The 21045-nt window shown below is 36.9% G+C and overlaps 4 protein-coding genes across 5 annotated transcripts; 2 read left to right on the top strand and 2 right to left on the bottom strand.

Moving 5' to 3' along the window:
- Window positions 1-678: 678 nt before the first annotated feature.
- On the bottom strand, window positions 679-3656 carry LOC140801601 (uncharacterized). Its single transcript, XM_073156780.1, has 3 exons — window positions 3427-3656; window positions 1918-2851; window positions 679-1093 (listed from the first exon to the last, which is right to left on the bottom strand). Exons 2-3 carry the CDS (start codon window positions 2830-2832, stop codon window positions 977-979), a joined length of 1032 nt encoding a protein of 343 aa, XP_073012881.1. The 5' UTR covers window positions 2833-2851; window positions 3427-3656; the 3' UTR covers window positions 679-976.
- A 584-nt stretch (window positions 3657-4240) lies between these two features.
- LOC140801936 (F-box protein SKIP16) lies at window positions 4241-8523 on the top strand. 2 transcript variants are annotated; one of them, XR_012111554.1, is made up of 6 exons: window positions 4287-4558; window positions 5552-6271; window positions 7141-7356; window positions 7499-7605; window positions 7788-7917; window positions 8070-8523. XR_012111554.1 is itself a non-coding variant. In XM_073157326.1 (5 exons), exons 1-5 carry the CDS (start codon window positions 4349-4351, stop codon window positions 7864-7866), a joined length of 1332 nt encoding a protein of 443 aa, XP_073013427.1. In that variant the 5' UTR covers window positions 4241-4348; the 3' UTR covers window positions 7867-8028. The 2 variants fall into 2 exon arrangements, 1 of the variants encoding a protein (XP_073013427.1); XM_073157326.1 differs by lacking the exon at window positions 8070-8523 and having other exon boundaries at window positions 4241-4558; window positions 7788-8028.
- Window positions 8524-9599: 1076 nt separating this feature from the next.
- On the top strand, window positions 9600-13070 carry LOC140801871 (probable transcription factor PosF21). The gene is made up of 4 exons (XM_073157226.1): window positions 9600-10444; window positions 11358-11490; window positions 12124-12208; window positions 12532-13070. The coding sequence occupies exons 1-4, from the start codon at window positions 9828-9830 to the stop codon at window positions 12864-12866; spliced, it is 1170 nt and encodes a 389-aa protein (XP_073013327.1). The 5' UTR covers window positions 9600-9827; the 3' UTR covers window positions 12867-13070.
- A 234-nt stretch (window positions 13071-13304) lies between these two features.
- LOC140801872 (uncharacterized) lies at window positions 13305-20325 on the bottom strand. Its single transcript, XM_073157227.1, has 9 exons — window positions 19901-20325; window positions 18730-18792; window positions 18541-18636; window positions 17932-17979; window positions 16068-16139; window positions 14967-15025; window positions 14663-14753; window positions 14314-14487; window positions 13305-13611 (listed from the first exon to the last, which is right to left on the bottom strand). The coding sequence occupies exons 1-8, from the start codon at window positions 20222-20224 to the stop codon at window positions 14338-14340; spliced, it is 903 nt and encodes a 300-aa protein (XP_073013328.1). The 5' UTR covers window positions 20225-20325; the 3' UTR covers window positions 13305-13611; window positions 14314-14337.
- Window positions 20326-21045: the final 720 nt, after the last annotated feature.

The following is a 21045-nucleotide window of genomic DNA, read 5'->3' as shown; positions in this document are numbered from 1 at the left end:
ATCACCCATTTTCCATCAGAAATTCAGTTTTGGGTGTCCACCAATTTGGCAAATTTAAAAAATTATGTCTTCTATATACCTCCATCGATCAATGAGAAGTTAAACCACCCGAAGTTTGAGTTTAACTTCTGGCTGATAGGATAACTGTACTTTTCTATAAAGATTGGACAGCTTTTCAATTCCATAAACTAACGAGGTTGCTAGGAAAATTAGTATCATCATAAAAACCAATTAAACTATCAAGTTTCAAATCATAAATTCTTGTTGCTTGTTTTGTTTTGTGATTGCTTTTTCTCCTATGAACCACTAATTGTATACTGCCAATCTCCAACTTAATACAAACCAATCATTGTTCAAAGGTCTCATTTGTGATCTCTCTAATTTGACCTAATGAATGTCTGCACTGCATATATGAGCAAACAAAACTGTCACATGTTTGCGGCCTTCAGAGAAGAAAATATGGCAAACTTTTGAATCATAACCAGAGTGAAATGCAAGTAACACTTGAAGTAGCAAGCAAAACATCAAGATCCTGCTCACAAACACCCAATTCTAAGTACCTCCCGTTAATTCTTAATATCATCAAAAACCTAATTCACAGAATTGTAAAGGACTATAATTTTCTCTATCAAACTTTTGAATCATCACAGAATTCTCTATCAAACCTAATTCACAGAATTGTAAAGGACTATAATTTTCTCTATCAAACTTTTGAATCATCAGCAGAGTGAAAATACACGCAAGTAACACTTGATGTAGCAAGCAAAACATCAAGATCCTGCTCACAAACACCCAATTCTGAGAACCTCCATTTAATTCTTAATATCATCAAAAACATAATTCACAGAAAGGTAAAGGACTATAATTGTTTTTATCATGATCATGAGGCACTTCCTGATGAAGAAAATAATAGTGCTCTCTGAACTCCAATATGTCAAGTGCAATGTCTTCACTGTCAAACGCTGAGTTTGGTAGTCTACCCAACTTTACTAAAATCACGTTCAAGCTTTTTTGTCCTTGCTTCTTGCTCCTTTATTGCTAGAGCTAGAGATCTTACATCCAAAGCTTCAGAGAGCTCACTTAGAGACTGGGACTGCCAAAAAGTAGAGCCAAAAGAAATTAAGAATTGGATTTTTTTTTAGTACTATCCATCTGATTATCTGAATATGGAAAATAATATCTATTGCAAGCCAAAAGGATCCAGTGCTGCTGATCATGGTAGCAAATAGCAACTAGAGTGAAGATATTACAGAGCAATAACCTTAGTTGCTGGCTAAATCTACTGGAGAATGGAGAAAAACAAAATTCCACATTAACTCAGGTCATATTACCTTGATAAAGATGTTATGACATATGGACAATAGTATCCTGATAAAATTTATGCACATAAAAAAAAAACCAAAGGTAATCAGATCAAGTCGGGCTATGATTTTGACTAAAGATATGATGACTATCACATTTAGTCGTATGTATAAACACATTTTGTGTAGTTTCCTACTGAATTGCTGATGCTGTACATCTAATATGCCTGGTTCAAACCTCAAAACTAGATCGAGTAGATTCAATATTTGAATATTTATCAGCTATTATGCCCTAAAAATCTGGTATAAGTTATTAAAAATTTCAGATAACCAATAAATGTCTGCTACAAAGTAGAAAATTAAGTGGGAAATTTTTTAGTGTATGATACGTAGTATGTCATCAGGTCATACATTAACTAAGACAATGGGCTAAGAAACTGAACACTCACTCACTTAGGGCAAAGAACAGGACTGAATCTGTCAGCACTACAATTTAGTGACTTTTGCATAATATATAACAATTTATGTAGTAGGAAGAATCCAGCATCATATTTTTCATTTATTGGTTACAGTTGTAAAATATGACAGCAAACAGGCCAAGCAAGAAGAGACTAACCTTTTCCAACAGTTGTACACGCTGTTGTACATCTTCCACCGAAGCCTGGTGTTTGTAAATTACTTGGAGAACATAAAGTAGGTGTGACTGCAAAAACTCTGAACAGTGCTTCTCAAGAGTACACTGAGGGAAAGCGGATTCACAGCCAACTTGGTAGAAAGGGCAATTGACAAGCTTCATAGGGCACACAGTTATACAATGTCTATCCATTTCACGCCTCATAAGGTTCTGTGAGCAGCCTTGCTCACATGGAAGGACCTTGAAAGAGCATATTAAGTCATGATTAACCATATGAACAGCAGAGAATCTAGCGTTGCATCCCTCATTTGTGCAATACACAGGCCTGAAACTACAATTACCTCTATGCTCTTCAAGCTGTTGTTCAGTGTCAAATTTAACAGTACAGTGATATGTGCCTTTGATGTCTATATTCTTAAGCAGAACCTCTGCTATTGCTTCCCTCCTGTCTAGTGACCAAAAGTTATTCATCTCCATTTCTTGCATGAAGTCATCAATTTTGTCCTCACGACTTTCACTCAATACCCAGCCAGAAACACGGCTAAATAAGTTTCTCTTAGAACTTGTAAAATCATCAATAAATACTGATATAATTTCACCGAGATCATCAGAATCTGCTTTTACTTCATCTGGAAGTCCATCTCCTCCAACCACCGATTCCGCAACAAATGTTTCGCTTCTGTGGGTTAGATAATCAATCATTTCCTTCCTCATTGCAACGGCTACAGAAGATGGACTCCTGAAAAGATCGCCCGTGGTGTTATCCATGCAAGCTGTGGCCAATCCAGGAAGAAAGAGTTGTGCTATTTTATGCACTAAATCTGTATCACAGTAGTTGCAACGAAATGATGAACCGCTTTCCTTTACAGGTCCTGGATCTGAAACTGGGATATCCATTTCACCTTCTAATGAATGCCTACAACAAAAATAGCTCCACAAATGAATGCACGAAGATGTGGTAGCTTGAACTGCTATTATGTTACCGGTCAATGAAATTCTTAAACATTATTTTCTGTATGATGATCCAACCATTGTAAGACAAAAAAACTTAGCAATTATTTTTGTTATCTCTACAATTTACAGTAAATTTCCGCTAACCCCTATACCACTTGTATATGCATCAAAACGTTCAATAAGTTATTAACTCGATGTCAATTTCTTGAAGCATTCTTTGGAAATTGATTACCAAAAGATTCGTACTACAAAATCCAAATGGACTCCGGAATTCCTGATTGGCAATTAATGGTCTCTTTAATTCACCGCAGCCATCAAATCTTGCATCTTTCCTATAATAAACAACTATAAACATTTGAATTCCTCGACTACGGAGTTCTTTTATTTGTGCTCTCTCTAGGTAATGTCAACTAAAAATTTATATTGTGATCCTGACATAGTCGTAATGTCTCGATCACGTAATCAATATGAAATATTTTCAAGATTCACAGGAAAGGGAATAACCCTCGGCAAAGGAATAATCCAACACAATAGTACCTTCTTGGAGATCACCTCTCTTGGATCAAGAACTTCTTGGATGGAGGAGCGAAACCAATCCCTCAATCTAGACGAGTTGCCGTAATCGAGAAGTTGGAGATGCAGATTGGGGAATTTTACTTCGAAGGAGCGAATCGAGTAGCGCAAACGGAAAGAAGGGTTGCGATTCCAAAGGATCGTGCGAGAGAGAGGGAGAGAGAAGTCTTCTCGACCCTTAACGAATAAAATTTAGAGAAAATTACATTTCACACCCTACATTATAAAAAAAATGCCGCAGGCTAACAGAAGAATTTATTTGGGTGTTTTTCGTAAGAGGTCCAAACAAGAGATTCGAACTATACGCTATAAATTCTTTAAATATAGGGTATAAAATGTAAGTTTTCCATATTTTAATTAGGGAAGAATAATCCTGCGGTCGCCGGTCCACAGTGTCCGTTAATTAACAGTTTGCGCCAAACCCCACCAACATATATTAAAAATTAATTATCTGTTTAATATAAGATATACGAGTTATGAAAATATTTTTGCAAACTGGGTGCCCCGTCAGATAGGCGAGTTAGATAAGCACCATATATTTTATTTTTATTAATTTTTTTTCCATTCTATCAGCTGATATTATAAACTTACATAGTAAAATATAATAAATAATATTATAATTTCTTTTGATAATTATCATGAAATGTTTTACCAAAATAATATATTTTTGGCCTTTAGGTTTATCCCTTTTGCCATCTCAGCTTCAAATCAGCTGCATCATACCAAACACAGTCCCAACTCAATGAACCAACCCAAAACTGCCACGTGTCTCCACTATTCCAAGTCGGTGCCGAGCGAAAGGCTCAAAAGAGCGAGTTCGGTACCGTTCCCGAGAAAATGGGAAGGAGGTGAGGAAGGGGAAGCGCCGAGAGGAGAGAAGGATTCGATGGCGATGGGATTAGAAGGGCTAGAGGATCTAATACTGGAGACAATCGTCTCCAATCTCGGGCCCAAGCACGCGGCTATGCTCGCTTGCGTCAGCACCAGGCTAAAGGGCGCCGCCGTCGCTGAGAACCTGTGGCGGCGCTTCTGCGCCGAGGATTTCGATCTATGCGACCGTCTCGATCCCGACGGCAACCCCTGCCCCTCTTTTAAGGTGAGTCTAGCGATACCCATCCCGCGAGATCTCTTTACTGCTAATGGGCTTTGGATTGGAGATAAGGGGTGATTTGGGTAGCAAATTTTGGATTTTGGGAGTGGTGAAGTAGGGGAAAATGATGCGAGTTGGTCGATTCTTCAAAGTTTTCTTCTTCGAAACGAGCTTTAGAATGGGGATGAGTGATGGATAGATTGTTGAAGTTTTTGTAATTCGATTTTAGGTAATCTAGTTGAGAATGGTGGGAAGTATAACTGTGTATTTTAATTTGCTTAAATGCCGTTCACGTTTGGTGAAGGCGTGGAAAGTTTAAACTTTTAATTGGTCTTGATGTATTTTTATGAGAAATTTGGGTTCGTGGTATGAGCACAACTTGCGCCTCTTGGAGTGGAAAAGATCGGTAAAAACACTACTAAGATTCGATATCTCCACAGTTTGTGCATAATCTTATGGAATGGGGAGGAGATGAAGAATAGTGCAGAATTCAAGGAACAAGAGAGATTGGCTACGGATAATGAATAAGGTAAATTTGATAGGAAAGGCTTTTGGAGGATTAATAGCTCGTCTTTTGCATAACCATTTTGTGACGAACCCTTCAGTCACACTGATAGTTGACCAAGATAGATCAAGATATTTGATATCTTTGCTCTTTATCTGGTGTACGAGCTCACTAGTTTGTGTAGGGTTTTAGAACCATTTTATGGAGGGACGAGATTTGAATGGGTTTGGCTGCTCATAAAACATTAATTCAATGATCACTTATTCAAGTTCGGTGATTGTTTTGTATTATGCCTACGGTGACTTCTAAGAGACCTTCAAAAAGTTGATTTTAACATTTGATAATGCATGATGGAACTCTTTCTTTCTTCTGAGAAATATGTATCAGTGCACTGTCACTTTGATTACACCTTGCTTATCCATTTTTTATATTCATACTTCGTCAACTTTCAAATCCATGAAATAGCTCTCTAATTGATGTAATATCTTTTATAGGAGACGTACAAAATATGGTTTGAGTCTTTTGGTATGTATCCCTTACCATTTGTTAAAAGAGCAAAGAACTGTTGGAATTCATTAAGAAATTGGATGGCTGAAAACTTTCCTGAAGTGAATGATACTTTGAAGAAAGGTGTTTCTGAAACCCAAATTAAGTCTGCAGAGGAAGCACTTGGGTTTAAGTTACCTATGCCTACAAAGGTTTTATATCGGTTTTGTAATGGACAGCAGACAGTGAGTGATAATCCTTCAGAGAGCAGACGTCTGGCCCCTCTTGGCATTATAGGAGGCTATGAATTTTACAACCATCTGGTAAATGTGCACATCTTATCTTTAGAGCAAATTGTCCCAGAAACTATAGAAGTCGCCAAAGAAGTAGGTTTCCCAGAGGGGTCCAAGTTTATTTTAGTGGCAGCTTCTTTATACGTGGAGAAGTTCTTTTTCCTCAACTGTGCCAATGGCCAACTATATGTTGGCACAAAGAATCTTATGTCAGACGGAGAAATGATGCCTTGTGTACCTCAAGCATTGATAAGGCCAACTGTTGATGCTAATCATGATATGCCACAAGATGCATTATTGCTCTGGTTGGAAGAGCACTGCAGACGCCTACAAAGTGGTATGATAAGAACACGTGTCTCAAGAAAATCAAGAAGTATTTGCTTGTATCCAGAAGAACCTCCTTCCTGTTCATTGGCAATAACAAATGGCGTCCAGGTATGAAGTATGAGCAACTCATCTTGTAGTTTAACTGCCTAGCTTTGTTGAAAATGTTCCATGGACAATTAAAGCTGCAAGGTAAGGAAATGCTTTTCTCCCTCTTTATCCATGAGAAATGACATTATTTAGTTGTCCCAGAAGTTGGCGTTTTTCTGATAAGACCTGAATATTCGAACCTCTTACATTTCTTTTATTGCGTGGAGTATAAATATCTGTTCTTTTTTCTTTTGATTTTCGAGACTTGTTCTAAGGTATGATCTGTTAAACATGTTAGCATTTTTCATAAACCAAAACTATCTGGCCCAACATTGAACTGTTGCACTCCTGTTCAAATATCAAAATGGTTCGAAGTGTACTGCTGGAAGCAAATGTGAATTTTTAGGGTTTTCTGAATATCATATTATAGTATTGTTCCAACCTCTTTTGGACATATTTGCATATTGCTTTTTTATTTAGGTACGTTTTCAAAAAATTGCCTCCTGTTTACTCAAAAGAAATTTTGTTAGCAAGTTCTTTTACTTTCTTATTTCCACAAGAAAAATAATCCATCTCCATAGTGACCTATAATCCAGGATTGCAGGGTGGTAGTTAGATTCCTCATTCAAGTTACCATGTAAACTTCTCCCTTCTAGATGGTATCTTGATATTTGAGTATTTTCTTAATATGTTCATTTTTTTTGAGAAAGCAAATGTTCACAATCTTGTGCTGTTGTGCATGTGAGCATTTCTAAATAGAGGAGTTGCTGAATGCCTTTGATGATTTTTTGAAGTTGTCACTTTCTTTAGAATAACTCTTTCAAGTACATCGATAGGATCATCTCAATTGAAATTGATGCCAAATGAATTTATATGCCTAATGTTTCCAGGTTCGTGCTTCTTCTGTCCTCGTGCCTGAAGCTTCTGACCTTACAGGGCCAGAAAAATATTTCTACTCTTACTCGATCCGCATGTCTCTTCTTCCTGAGGGTTGCATCCTGGATGGCATGTATTTCTCTTCATGTCAGCTTTATTCACGTCATTGGATCATTCGTTCTAGAGATACTGTTGTGTCTGACGTACAAGGAGAAGCTGTTATAGGAAAGGTAGGTTTTTTCCTTGTTTCTATGACAATAATACATTTCATAATTGCAACAGAGATCTCATACCATTTCCCTCTAGTTCTTATATGCAATAGATAATTTAGTCTAAAATGACTAGTCATCTTTCATGATGTCTTTCCTGCAGTTTCCTCTCCTGTTCCCCAATGAGGGAGAATTTGTTTACGAGAGTTGCACACCCTTGCCAGAGGCACCTGGATCTGTTGAGGGATCTTTCACATTTGTTCCTGGCAGGTAATCTAAAAAAGGAACCAAAATGTGTTTGTTAGGATTCTTGGTTGATTTCCTGCACGAGAAAGATCTAGGTTAACAAATAAGAATTGTCAGCATTTGATTAGTTCTTTATAAGATAGTTTCTTTTGCAGCTTTTCAAAATTTGTTCCTTATCTTTTGCATTACATTCCCTTGGTCTTTAGGTTGAGTAAGCGTGAAGGAAGACAGTTTGATGTCAAAGTGGCTCCTTTCGTTCTTGTTGCGCCGGAGTATATCTTCTAAACATTGTATTCAAGTCCTATAATAGTAACTTTTACTGGGTGTGTTCATAAGGTATCAGTAACTTGTGGGACTGAAATTCACTTTGGTACTGAACATTTGCCCTGTATATATTGTTTTACAAGCTAAGAGAGGGATTACATTCCAATGTGGTTGAGAAAGTGATATCAAGTGTCTGAAACAATTTGACATGCTATGGTTTGCAGATTAGAGCATAAGAAGAAAAATCGAGCTCAAGTTCTGGATTGCTATTACTCTCATTGACAGCAGCAGGATGCAAAAGAGGTTCTGGAAAACACAAAATCTGATTTTTATGCAATTTAACATGGAAATCAGATGACTGTTGTTTCTTGTTTCAAACTTTGTTTGCCTAAGGAATCTGACCATCTCTCACAGTTTATCCTTGAAGGTCAAATCTTGGAAAGAATTGTTAGGCCCACAGAGGGGCTATTTGTGCCAAAAATAATCCCATAATTTTTGGTAAAAGCAAAAATTAGTTTACAAAGCATAAGATGTGCAGCTTGAGAGTTACAAAGCATAAGAACAGTCCCCTACTTGGAACTCAGAATTGGTTTAATCTTGTTATGACTGCCACATTTGAACTGAGTGTATATTTCTATGTGTCTATTGTTAGACCCAAGTAAAATCTCTGTTAGACTCTCTCTGATCTCTTGTTGGGGGAATTGGTTGCCTTTATTAACGTCAATAATTTTCTTCAAATAAACTGTTTTAAGTCTCTTTTTTTTCTCATCAATTCCTCCTACGCTTGTTTTACTTTTTTTTTTTCAATTGTATAAATTATCTTTCCTGGCATTTATGTGGAATAAAATCCTAAAGCTGGATAAATAGTTTATCTTGTAGACTTAAAATAGTCAAAAACTCACCAAATGTCTTTAACTTTGGCACTCAGTCACCTTGAATTTTAATCATTAATTTTACTATTTTGTAAGTCTGATTGAGGGGCAATTTGCAAGGAAAAAAAAATCTGTGTATCGGTAATTTTGGGCTTTTATTTTTCAAATTACACTTTCAGACTTCTTTTACTTATTAAAAATATAAAGAATATGTAAATACGATTTTAATTTTATCAAAGTACGTATCAAATCTAATAAAAAATAACATGTATTAATATAATTTATTCGTAATAAGTATACAAAATATACATTTAAATGAACACTTTTAATAAAAGTTAAACGAATTAAAAAAAATCCAAATTTACTTTTTAAATTTTTTTTACAAATAAAATAATAATATTTAGGGTCCATCTTCGTGAGGAGAACCAAACTCCAAATTTATTTGCAAAAGAGGACAAAAAGAAAACTAAAAGGAAACTGAGTCCAAATATATCTCCTTCAAAGCAATTCTTTTATTTTTCATTATTCTTTGAGTTCGTAGACTAGATATAGGTCAGAAAAAAAACACTTAAACTCTATCAAAATTTAGCTAATATAGTAAATTGTATAATTTAAATTTCAAAGTCATATATACCGTGGAATAATTGCTTCGAAGTCGTCTATTATCAAGCTGCTCCTCTAAACTAATCGCATTATCGAGCCGAATCGAGCAGTTAAACTAAATTACTAAATTATTCAATAATTTTTTTTATAATAATTATCTAAAATTGGAGTTGAAACTATTAATTACATGAGAAATGATAGTAGTCTCTCTTTCACTCTCTCTCTCTCTCTCCTTTGTTCTCAGTCTTCGTACATACAATTCCCCCCCGCTCAACCACCGAACACCCAAATGGCACTCTTTTGGCTTCGGTGGGAGCTCGGATGTCTTTGTTTCTAGGTTTTAGAGCCTTCTATTAGAGAAAAATCCGTTCCTTTGAGCTCTGCGTCAACGGCATTGGTGTCATATGTAGATTTCTTGAACAGAGTCTTAGTCTTCTTAGCTCGATTCCTCATACTTAGGGTTTCTGAGGTTGTAGATAAACCCTAGCACCATGATCTGAGGTTATTATGGACAAAGATAAATCACCAGTCCATGAAGGAGGAGGAGGAGGATTGCCCCCTTCTCCAGGCCTTTACAGTACTACTTTTATCTCGCATTCGAGCAGTTTTCCTATTAAATGTGAGGCGTCCTCTTCTTCCTCTCCTAGCCCTGGTAGTATCATGGATACTGCCCATTTTAGCCATGACATTAGCCAGATGCCAGATTACCCACCGAGAAATGCCGGCCACCGGCGGGCACAATCTGAGATTCTGAGCCTCCCAGATGACATAAACTTTGATAGTGATTTAGGGATAGTGGGGTCTGGGGAGGGTCCTTCAATATCCGAGGAGGTGGAAGAGGACTTGTTTTCGATGTTTATAGATATGGATAGGTTCACCGCAGCTGGTGCGACGTCTATGGATGTGCAGATGCCTCCCTCTCACAGCGAGAGGGAGGCTTCGGCTTCTAGGGAGAAGTTGAGGGTTAGGCATCAGCATAGCCAGTCAATGGATGGGTCTACTTCCATCAAGGCAGAGTTTTTGTTGTCTGGAACAGAAGGGCAATCGCCGGCCGAGGCGAAGAAGGCGATGTCTGCTGCGCAACTTGCTGAGCTCGCCCTGGTTGATCCAAAGCGGGCAAAGAGGTCTGGGCAATTATGAAGATTTTCTCTTTAGTAGATGCTGATATATAGTAATTTGCATGTAGTTCTTATGACATAGAAAGGATCAAGTTTAAATATTGAAAAAAGTTGTAGAATTGTTGTTTCCTTGTTGTAGATATGTGATAAGCACCTTTTTCATACATATACATTGAGATGAAGAAAGGGTATTCCTCAGAAGGAAATAATATTTTCAGACTGTAACACCAAGGTCCAAAGATGTGTATTGCATAGATTTTTAAACCATAGTTAGGGAACAACAGACAAGAAAATAAATCAAATCACAGCGTGATAGGGAAGGATTGGTCCCAAGCTCTGATGCATGGCTGCATGCAAGGGTCATGCCAAATACTATACTCATTGCCAAACGACAAGATCTGCTGGTTGGCAGTGAGGGGACTCTTAGTACCTGCTAAAACATGGCTCTATTACTTCCTCAAATTCAATGAAAATGAATAACACACATATGGCTTGGATACATAAAGAATATTCTCAGATGCTTTTGAGAGTCCCAGAAAAGAATCATTGATTTGTGTTGTGAAATGTGTCTTCCCACTTTTCACTTCAAAGTTCAGACTACTTAGATAATGTTTCAGTTGTGCACTTAGATTTTATTGTGGCATTCTCCAAGTTATAATATGTTATACAAGATGAAAACAGATACCTACCTTAGTTATTGCCTTAGTTAATTTTTGTTTGTATGCTTCAAATTTAAGCATCTTATTCTCAGCCCATGATTTTACAGTTTCTCTCTCTCTCTCTCTCTCTCTCTCTCTCTCTCTCTCTCTCTCTCTCTCTCTCTCTCTCTCTCTCTCTCTCTCTCTCTATATATATATATATATATATATATATATATATAACTTTTCATGCTAACAAATTTAATGGTGGCACATGGTAGAATTTGGGCGAATAGGCAATCAGCAGCTAGGTCAAAAGAGAGGAAAATGCGTTACATTGCAGAGCTTGAGCGGAAAGTTCAGGCCCTTCAGACAGAAGCGACAACCTTATCAGCTCAGTTGACCATGTTACAGGTACCTCTATAGTTCATCTAAGAATTCATACAAACTGCTAAGGTATTATTATTATCATGTAAGTTATTCTGCAAAACTGCATCACTTTATAAGTGCAGGTTTTGTAGTTTCTGGTCTTCACTTGGATGCTTATGTTTAGATAATTATTCCTTAATAATTAAATTCTTGTTCTGATCAAATAATGGAAGATACAGACCTTTGTAAATAAAATTCTAAGGAGATCTAGTACGAATGCACAAAGGAGCATCTACATATTCACCTATTGAATATGGTTTAGTTACTTTGTCATGAGAAATAAGCATTTTAGTGCAATTTCCTAGTTCACAGGATGACTGACCTATAACTGTGATCACTGAAGGAGGGATTCATATGGAGGGCTTAGTAGTAAACATAATTGATGTCTTTCCTTTCATCATAGCAGAAAATGATTTGTTTATGATTATTCTTGAGACAATTATATCTCTCAGTTGACTATTTGTTATATTCTACAGCTCTCTGAGAATAGAAGATCTTCAAAATTAGTACACTGACTGAGAGGCTGCTTCTTCATGTTAGATGTTATTGCTTCCTGTTTAATTAAGAAAGAACTTCGGAATCTATAAGTTGATTGACTAATGTTGCTCTGGCATACAGAGAGATGCTACTGGTCTAACTGCTGAAAACAATGAACTGAAGCTGCGATTGCAGACAATGGGGCAGCAGGTTCGCTTGCAGGATGGTAAGGTTCCACCTTTGCTACTTTCCTATTGATCATCTCATTTACCAAACGTTTAAATTGAGCATGGCAGTACTTTTTGTTCTTCCAACTTTCTAGAGACCACCACAAACTTGTACAGCTTAGTAAGTTATAAACATGAATAGTTCAAATGAGGTTTGGTTTTACTAATTTGCGTGAGATGTCAAGCTCAACCACTGTTTACAACCACTGTAGACATATGCAGCTTCCTATGATATTTAGCTTTTCCTCAAGGTATTGTGTGGTTATTTGCCTGCTTCTATCATGCATATCACTTGGTTGAAGCTTTTTCATTCTTGGTGTAGCATTAAATGATGCACTGAGAGAAGAAATCCAGCGACTAAAGATTGCAACAGGGCAGGTGATTCCTAATGGTGGAAAGATGATTAATTTTGGGTTGTCTTCACTTGAAGCCAATCAGCAAAGCTATCACCAGGGTCATGCACAATCACTTTTCGCAGCTCACCAACTTCAGCAGCTCCAAATCCGTTCATCACATCAGCAGCTAACATCCCCACAGCAGCATCAAAACCAAGGCAAGGACCTGCTGCAGGAGCAATCGCATGCTGAGACGAAAGCTGTGACCACTTCTGGGACGCAAACAAAGACTGCTTCAGATAGCAGCAGTCTCCCAGAATGAACTCCAAGAATCTGAGTAGTAATTATCCATCTATTATATCTGAGACAGTGGACCATTGAAGTATGATTATTAGTACTTTAGGCTATTGAAACTAAACTTTGAATTTTAGCAATCGGACCTATGATCTTGTGTTCAACTGCATTATACGGCCTAGTTTGTCGTTGACGTTTTATGGTAAAAGGAAATGCCCATTGTTATTTCTCATGAGGATTACTCTAAATTATGAGAATTAAGGGATGCCAGAGCGAGTGCTTTCGAAGATGCCATCTTTCATGAACAATGTTTGATTTGGTCGTACAATGGTTGGTCCAAACATTATGTCATTCACAATAATAAATTATGCCTGACGATTTATTAAGGAAAAGAACAAGCTTGGTGTGTTGCTATGCTCACAAAAAGAAAAAGAAAACTTCAACCTCACACAATTTGAGACTCCGGTTAAATTAAAAATAGCTTGCCCTGTTGCTACCTTCAAAAGGAATTTTCACTTCATTTGATCACATAATATAAGCATCAAAGAGTTAAATAAACGAACTCCCAATGATATTCTGGTACTTGCACTGGATTGTGAAGAACCGCGATGGCTCCTAGCAGTAAACATAGATGTTTTCGTCCACCCATTTAGCAACTTCGAAATGTTTAGTCAGCAATATAAAAGCAAAGAAATTAATTAATATTGCTAATTCTCCGGGTACGATGATGGCGTAGACGTAGCCATGTTGGCCCCAGCCCTTTGCAGAAGTCTCTGAAAATATTCACAGAAAGTTCGTCAAAACAATGGAGAAAAAACCAGATATACTACTGTTACCAAGAAAATACTGAAAATTTTCCTAGGTCATCCATAGACAGAAAAAATTAGGCACCATGACTGATCAGATATAGCCAGCCACTGAATTAGCAAAGTTAGCAGCAATAGCGAGCTAACAAAAAATAGGAAGCCACCTTCATACAGAGGCACCAGACTTAAAATCCTAGATTTCCGGTATATACCATGATTACCATCTCATTGGCAGATTTAGAAATCCAGGGATTTTGGATCCCTAGAAATCAATTGACATTCTCCTCAGCATCATCACGCCTAATAATCTAAGGGATTTCTAGTGGAGTTGGATTCATCCCACTAATCAGCAAAGGATCCAACAGGGAATAGTAAGAATAATGTGGGAATATTTAATCCCGAAATGAGTCTCTTGATTGAAGTATTCCGCCAATAAGATAACTAAAACTCAAAAAGGAGAGATCTAGTTCAAGTTGTACAAGCTACAGCAGGGAGATGACCATGAAAGAGTTGGATGAAAGGAATAGTTGACATGTAAACCCTTTAGATAAAGGATGTGGAATAGCCAACATAAAATAAAAGGGACACATCCCTAGCTTTGATAATATTTAACCACACCATGTAGTCTTCTAACTGTACAGCTCTTGGCAACCTAAATAGAACAAGTACCTGAATGAGGGATTCAATTCATGCTCATCTTCTCCTGACAGCAGCACTTGGGGCACGCTGTGCTTGTGGTGCAGCCTGCCCAGGAGCCTGCCCCGAAGCCTGTTCTTCTGGCATGTTCATGGCTTGTGTAATTGCATTCATGACAATGAGACCGAGAGGGATTAAATACATCCACTGCAAAGTTGTAAAAAAAGGTAAATAGATAAAACATAAACAATCAGAATCTTCAAATATCCTTGGTGCATATAGTAAATCCTTAAAACTAACCTACAACTTTGTCAATAGAAACAAATCTGATTCACCCCAGAAAGGAAACGTAATAAAAGAAATCCATGGAAGCATTACTCACATATTTAGCCCAAAAAGACTTCTCAGGAGGTATTACACCTTCGCCAAGTCCATCTTCCCCCACAATCAGTTGTTCTGTAAATGTTGGAGTTCTGCCCATGTGCATAATAATTTTTTTTGTAGAAGGAAAATAAGTTAGCAAGTTAATGCTATCCAACATATATATTGTTACGAAAGAAGGAGACAATGCTTTCACTTTTCTGTATGCTCTACAAACAATACGAGTGCTGTTCTGACTTTGACAGTCTAAAAGAAGACAACATCCTACTTTGCAACTTTTGCACAGCAGAGATTTATTATGTTACCTTGGCGCTTGTTCACTATTCTTCAGAACAGTATAGGAATTGAATGACCATTTTGCAGGCTGAATCAAGAACAGAAATTCAAGATCAAAATATTATCGAACTTTTAAAGAAAGAAAGGAAGAAAGAAACAAAATAAAGAAGCCGAAGTTTGTAAACTTATTCTGACTCTACTCTCAGTAATGCATTCCCATTGCATCTCTATCCTATTATCAATCCCAAATCTCATATAGTCATATGTTTCAACAACAACCTAAAGACTTCTTGAGCAATGTTCACTGATATGTTATGCTAATTTAAACTGAATTCACTGAAAATATCCTTGTATACACTTGACTGCCAGTAATTTAATTATAAAAGGACACAACAAGGTAAAACTTCTGAACTTAGCATGTGTTTATATGTGGTCTACCTTGCGAAGACAAATCTATCAGACCTGAGATAGAATATACTCAGGTAACACAACCAAAATTTGATGCTTCTTTCTGGAATGGTGCCCCAGGTCTAACTACATCCTAAAATCTTCAGAATATTCTACTTCTTCATTGTATTAAAATACAGATGTCAAATGTGAAAAATGTGACTACATATGAGTTTGTCTAAGCTCAGAGTATGGTTGTGAATATATGTCAGGCTTAAGTGTAAGACATCATACTTCAAAGGCCTCTGTAAGATGTTGTGAGAAGGAAGAGGATAAGTACCTGACGGCAAGGAAGGATATAACTTCTTTCATAAACTTAATACTTTAGACACTTATCGACATTCAGCATCATGAGGGAACAAGAGTGAAAAGAGTAAATTCTTTAGGTCATTATTGTCTAGGTTAAACTACAGGCCAAATTGTTCATTAAATTACTGAAAGCTACTGAAACACTCAGGATATCCAAGTCAGACAGCTTTAACATTTTGGAGAAAAGAAAGAAAGAGAAGTCAAGAAAATACAATCAATGGGCTATGTTGTTGGCCCATAGAAGTTCTTAAGCATTGATCACAACTTTGGACTGCACCAATGCAAATTTTGTTTAGCAATTGTTCCTCATGACTAAGAGTCGGTTTCAAAACATACTAAAAGTAAAGATACAGAAATTATCAACGACAACTTACAAGTTTCAGTAGCCGTGGATATTGACATGCTCCAGCAGATCCATAGTTGACTGCCAAAATATTTACACCATCCTGTGAAGAAACATGCAACAGAAGAAGCTTAACAGTTTAGCAATAATCTCAGGAAGTTCCTACAGGAGGTAGGGAATTATATTACTTTGCATTTGGCATTCAGCAAATCAGGATTAGCAACACTAGTGAGAATCATTTACTACTCAAATGTACTAGGACTCTATTTCATTGATATATTCTTTCCTGCTAAATTTGTACCCTAGAATGTTACCAGACATCTACTCAAAGAAAAAGAAGAACAAAATTCGGTTTCCAGAGACCTTCCTTGTTAATCACATTGTATATGCTATAGAACATTTATCACATCGTATAAAATATCAGCATTTGATATAATATATTCAGAGATCAAACTTAATAATTAAAGATACTACTTATACTTCAGAGCTAAATCTTCAATTTCCTCATTGAACTGCATGTTCTTCTGAAAAAGTTAAATAGTTTTCTCTACATATCAGTACTGCCATTAAATCTGCCAAAATAATTTTCCCGAAGACATCAAAACCCAGAGAGCATGCCTCAGGATTGCCTTCTTCTTCCCTTCTTTAAAAGTTCACTATAGAGTAAGCTCTCGAGGACTTTTAAATGCACGAAGATATAGCTACCTTTGACTTACTAAAAGATAGACTTTTGAATATTGCAGCCTCATGTGTCCCGATCTACCAATTCCAAATTTCCAATAAAGCCATTATCATCAAAATATATTAAACATAATCTACAAGCATATAAAGATATCTGCTAAGCATGGTATACTTTGAAGGTCTTAACTCTTACAGCCCTTCATTAAATGACATGTGCTGCTAAATATAGGAGCGTGCTACAAATTTGAAATGGCGCACTAAAAGATTTATTTGTTCGAAGTCCTACTCTATCTCTCAAGTAGGAGTGCCAAATAAATGAGCGGCTTGAGCTCGGCTTGGGCTCGGCTCAATTTGGCTTGAGTTTCGCCGAGCCTGAGCCTTATTTTAAAGCTCGATTTAAATTTTGAGCTGAGCTTAAGCTGGAGCCGTCTTGCTCAGGCTCAGCTTAAATATAATATTTACTAATATTATATATAAATATATTTATAGCCATTAGATCTTTGATCCAATGGCTACTATTATCCTATCATTATCTAACCCTAACCCTAAATCTAATAAAAATCTCTCCAACAAATCCTATCTCCTACTCTTCCTCTTCCACCTCCTCCACCATTAACCAGTTCCTCCGGCCTCTTTCAGCGGCCTCCTCCTCCTTCACCTCCTCATCTAACCTCCTCGTCCTCCATCGACAAGCCGTCGCCGCCTTCTCTCCATTGGCCTCCTCCTCCACCTCCTCCTCCTCTATCAACAAGTCAAGCCGCCATCCCCGCTACCGTCTCTTCCTCTAATCAAGCTTGAGCTCGAATTAGGCTCAGTTTGGCTCGGCTAGAGCTCACCTAAAGTTGAGCTAAGCCAAGCTTAAACATCTTTGGAAGGCTCAAAATTAATTGAGTCGAGCCTGAACTTGAGCCAGCTTCCAAAAGCTCAATTTGTTTACACCCCTACTCTCAAGTTACCACAGTATCCAACTATTGTTTTTCCACGAGGTCAGCTCCATCACCTTACAGTTCATGCATTATGATCCTCTTATACATAAGTTCAAGAAATGTGAATTTCATCCTTGAGAAAAAAAAATCATAAGAATTCTCAAATCAGGTTTCAATATTTATGAATAATTATTTATATACCAATAAAACCATGTCACTCACAAGACGAACTTCATAGGTACATAGTGTAGGAGAGAAGGAGATCATAAATCATATGTAGGGAATTACCGTGTGGAAAACTAAATGCTCATCCAAGCTCTCCCGTGGAAGGCACCTCTGAAATGCAAGAAACACCCAGTTAAAACAATGTGAAAAGAAATACATCATGCTAATGCAACCTTACTCAAAGTAGATGCAACAATATTACAAATCAAGTAGACAGTGACAGACTACCAATTTTATGTGATCTGGTATGCAATTACACTGAAAATTGTTTACCTGAATATATTGATTTTAAAAGGAATAGCTGAGATTGTTTGCCTTGTCTGTACAATTTTCGGTACCCACAGTTCCTCTTACTGGTTACAACAGTCATTTGCTCTTCCCTCGCAAAATATCACTTTTTGTCTAGGATATTAAAGCAATTTAATCTAAAGCACCTAAGGTAAATCTTGTCTTATTGTTCACTATTAAATACTAAGATCAAAAAGCAGATCAACTGAACTTAGACATAATCATTTCATTGTTATTGACAGGCAGACATTCTGTTGGTAAAATGCAAAGAAAATAAATTTAAAAAGCACAATAGGAAGAGGTATCTATTTGAACAATGCAAAATGCAACTCCAAAAGTACGAAGGGTGGGGTGCTTATGCAAGCATAGAAGAGACCAACTTACAGCTCTGACAGACGAAAGAACATAATCTTTTCCTTCAGGGTTCAGTACATTAGATGGTATTCTGATCGTATAAAAATTATCTTCCTTCAACAACCTCTGCAGTAAATAACTCTCATCAGCTTTAGTACTTCATTATGAGTGGCAAACCCAAGACAAAAGAACTCACAGAGCATTAGGACAAGAAATTACTTCAAATGCTTCCTTCTCTTCTTGAGTAAGTGTGTTCCTCGAAAATCGAAGCTTGGTAAGAGTCTACAGACAAATAATAGAACTATTTAACTCGGATCAAATCACACAAATTCAAGGAGATGATCAACTTACAGTTACAAAAATAGTCAGGTAGGATGATTCAAAATTCTAAACATCCTACTTGTGGAGGATTAAAAGATGAAAGTTATATGAGCTATACATTGAAGAAAGTTGTTTAGTCATAATTGCAAGTTAACAAGAAGGAAGAAAGTATGCTATAGAGGAGGCAAATCAGTATAACTCTTCCAATACAATATACAGAATACAAAGTTATCTCTGTTCCAAATAATGAGCCCTCCAAAACTTATTGGTTATACATCTCCATAGACAACTAGTCATTTATTTTTACTCACCTTTTATTCATATGGCTATTCCAGTATACAGATCTCATTTCTAGATATGCTTCTGTCATGCAAGTTGACATAGATAAGGACCACAAAGTGCTTTAGCAGGCGTGCATGAAGGGTATACACACACAGTCACACAGTAAGCCATCTCTAATATTTGTCTGTCAATACAGGTTAGAAATTGAATGCCCTATGAAGATAATGTACAAACAAAAAGACCGAAATGAATGGATAAGACCCCAAAAAACCAGTTGTGTCTTTCAGTAAGAACATAGTAAGACACTACACTACAACAATTCGAAATTAGAAAACATCTTAAGTAGGATAACATACTAAATGCTAAGGAATATGAATAAGTGGCATCCGCATGGTCGTAGGTGGATTTCATCCAAGGTGAGCACCTAAGCGACCATGCACCTGTTCTTCAAAACGGATTTTTGCAAGCATACCCCTCTAATCTCTTATTTACATGTATATCCTCTAAATTTGATATCTGTGTATATACCCTTCAAAACTTGGTTTTCTGCAATGTATACCCCTTATTTCTTAATTTTTGTCTGAGAAAGTTTCCGTTAACTAGAAACTAAAATCCACTCTCTTATTTAGATGCATCCACTTCTAACAGTATTAGAACTGCAAATTTGGAATGTACGCACATAGGTATAAACCTTTTTGAAGCAATGATTGCAACTAAAGAAGAAACAAGAGGCGGATCCAAACAACTAAAAAGATCAAAATTTGATGCTTCAGAAGAGAAGAGAAACCTGGCCGCCGTGGCTCCAGGACTTGAGGCGGGCCGTGAAGGTCCCGGCGGCAGAGAAATCGGAGTCACCGAAGGCGTGCTCGAGCGGGAACTGGATCGCCTTCGAGTCCGACGGGGAATCCAGATCCGCTCTCCGGCGGATCGGAGTCGGAGGAGGGCGAGTGGCCTTCACATGATCGGGACCGGGGGATCGGAATCCCTCGAACTCCTCGTCGTCCTGGAGGAGGAGCTCATCGGATTCGAAAGAACATGATGATGAGAAGAGTAGGGGGAGGGCGAGAAGAAGGAGAAGTGGGAACAGAGCGCGAGGTTGAGGTCTCCTCATCTCGCGCTTAGGGTGTAGAGGGGGGAGAGAGAGAGAGAGAGAGAGAGAGAGAGAGAGACGACGCCGAAGTATTCGATGCTATTTATTAGCGAAAAGGCTTTAAAGAGGCGAGAGAGAGAGAGTTATAAGATCTGAGCCGCCGAAGGCCGAATATTTATAAATAAGGCCTTCCAATTTAATGATTTTCTGTTTCGCACCCTGTATTTCAAAATTTGCAAATCAGACCTTGTATTTTCAGTTAAATACTTAAATTATGAGTTAAATTAACGTAAACATTGTTTGTTTTTTAAGGGATTTTTATATAATTGCCACTGAAGTCTTCAAAATATCAAAATTGCAATCCGAATTATTGTGCTCCCAAAAATACCATTCCACTAGTTAAATCTAACTAATCATGATTAAAACTAAATTTAGATTTAAAAAGATTATTTTACTCTTCTATAAATTATATAAAATATTTTCAAAGCTATTAAATATATTTAACCTAACATTATAGTAAAGAAAGATATTAATTTTGATAACAACCTGTTAGAAATATTCTATTAAAAAACTAACCACAATGGTAATACATATAAAGTAAAAGATTTTAGTGACAATTACAACATTTTAATATTTTAAGTGATAAATTATATTAAAAAAAAATATTTATATGCAAATCTCGTAATTATCTAGATATGGATTCATCTACTCACATATTGAAACACAATAGAAACTTTTTAAATAGTTGTTAGTGGGTGCTTGAATTATAGAATCATATATGGTATAACTCAAGCCAAACTAGTATCAACCTGATGACAATACCATGGTTGGCATTGAATTGA

This window comes from Typha latifolia, chromosome 15 (genome assembly GCF_019914945.1).
Source record: "Typha latifolia isolate L0001 chromosome 15, TyphaL0001v2, whole genome shotgun sequence".
Lineage (NCBI taxonomy): Eukaryota > Viridiplantae > Streptophyta > Magnoliopsida > Poales > Typhaceae > Typha > Typha latifolia.
Note: the sequence above shows the minus strand (reverse complement) of the source record. Positions and strands in the feature narration are given on the sequence as shown.

Bases quoted from the DNA above. Each gene is read 5' to 3' on its own strand.
- LOC140801601 (XM_073156780.1), bottom strand. From the start codon at position 2,832: ATGGATATCCCAGTTTCAGATCCAGGACCTGTAAAGGAAAGCGGTTCA. The intron at 1,094-1,917 runs GTTAGTCTCTTC...ACTTTTTGGCAG, and splicing joins GTGTACAACTGTTGGAAAAG to TCCCAGTCTCTAAGTGAGCT.
- LOC140801936 (XM_073157326.1), top strand. From the start codon at position 4,349: ATGGCGATGGGATTAGAAGGGCTAGAGGATCTAATACTGGAGACAATC. The intron at 6,272-7,140 runs GTATGAAGTATG...TAATGTTTCCAG, and splicing joins CAATAACAAATGGCGTCCAG to GTTCGTGCTTCTTCTGTCCT. The intron at 7,606-7,787 runs GTAATCTAAAAA...CTTGGTCTTTAG, and splicing joins TTCACATTTGTTCCTGGCAG to GTTGAGTAAGCGTGAAGGAA.
- LOC140801871 (XM_073157226.1), top strand. From the start codon at position 9,828: ATGGACAAAGATAAATCACCAGTCCATGAAGGAGGAGGAGGAGGATTG. The intron at 10,445-11,357 runs GTCTGGGCAATT...GGCACATGGTAG, and splicing joins GATCCAAAGCGGGCAAAGAG to AATTTGGGCGAATAGGCAAT. The intron at 11,491-12,123 runs GTACCTCTATAG...TCTGGCATACAG, and splicing joins CTCAGTTGACCATGTTACAG to AGAGATGCTACTGGTCTAAC.
- LOC140801872 (XM_073157227.1), bottom strand. From the start codon at position 20,224: ATGAGGAGACCTCAACCTCGCGCTCTGTTCCCACTTCTCCTTCTTCTC. The intron at 17,980-18,540 runs GTAAGTTGGTCT...CTTGCATTTCAG, and splicing joins TTCTTTCGTCTGTCAGAGCT to AGGTGCCTTCCACGGGAGAG. The intron at 16,140-17,931 runs GTAATTCCCTAC...GTTTCTTCACAG, and splicing joins AGCATTTAGTTTTCCACACG to GATGGTGTAAATATTTTGGC.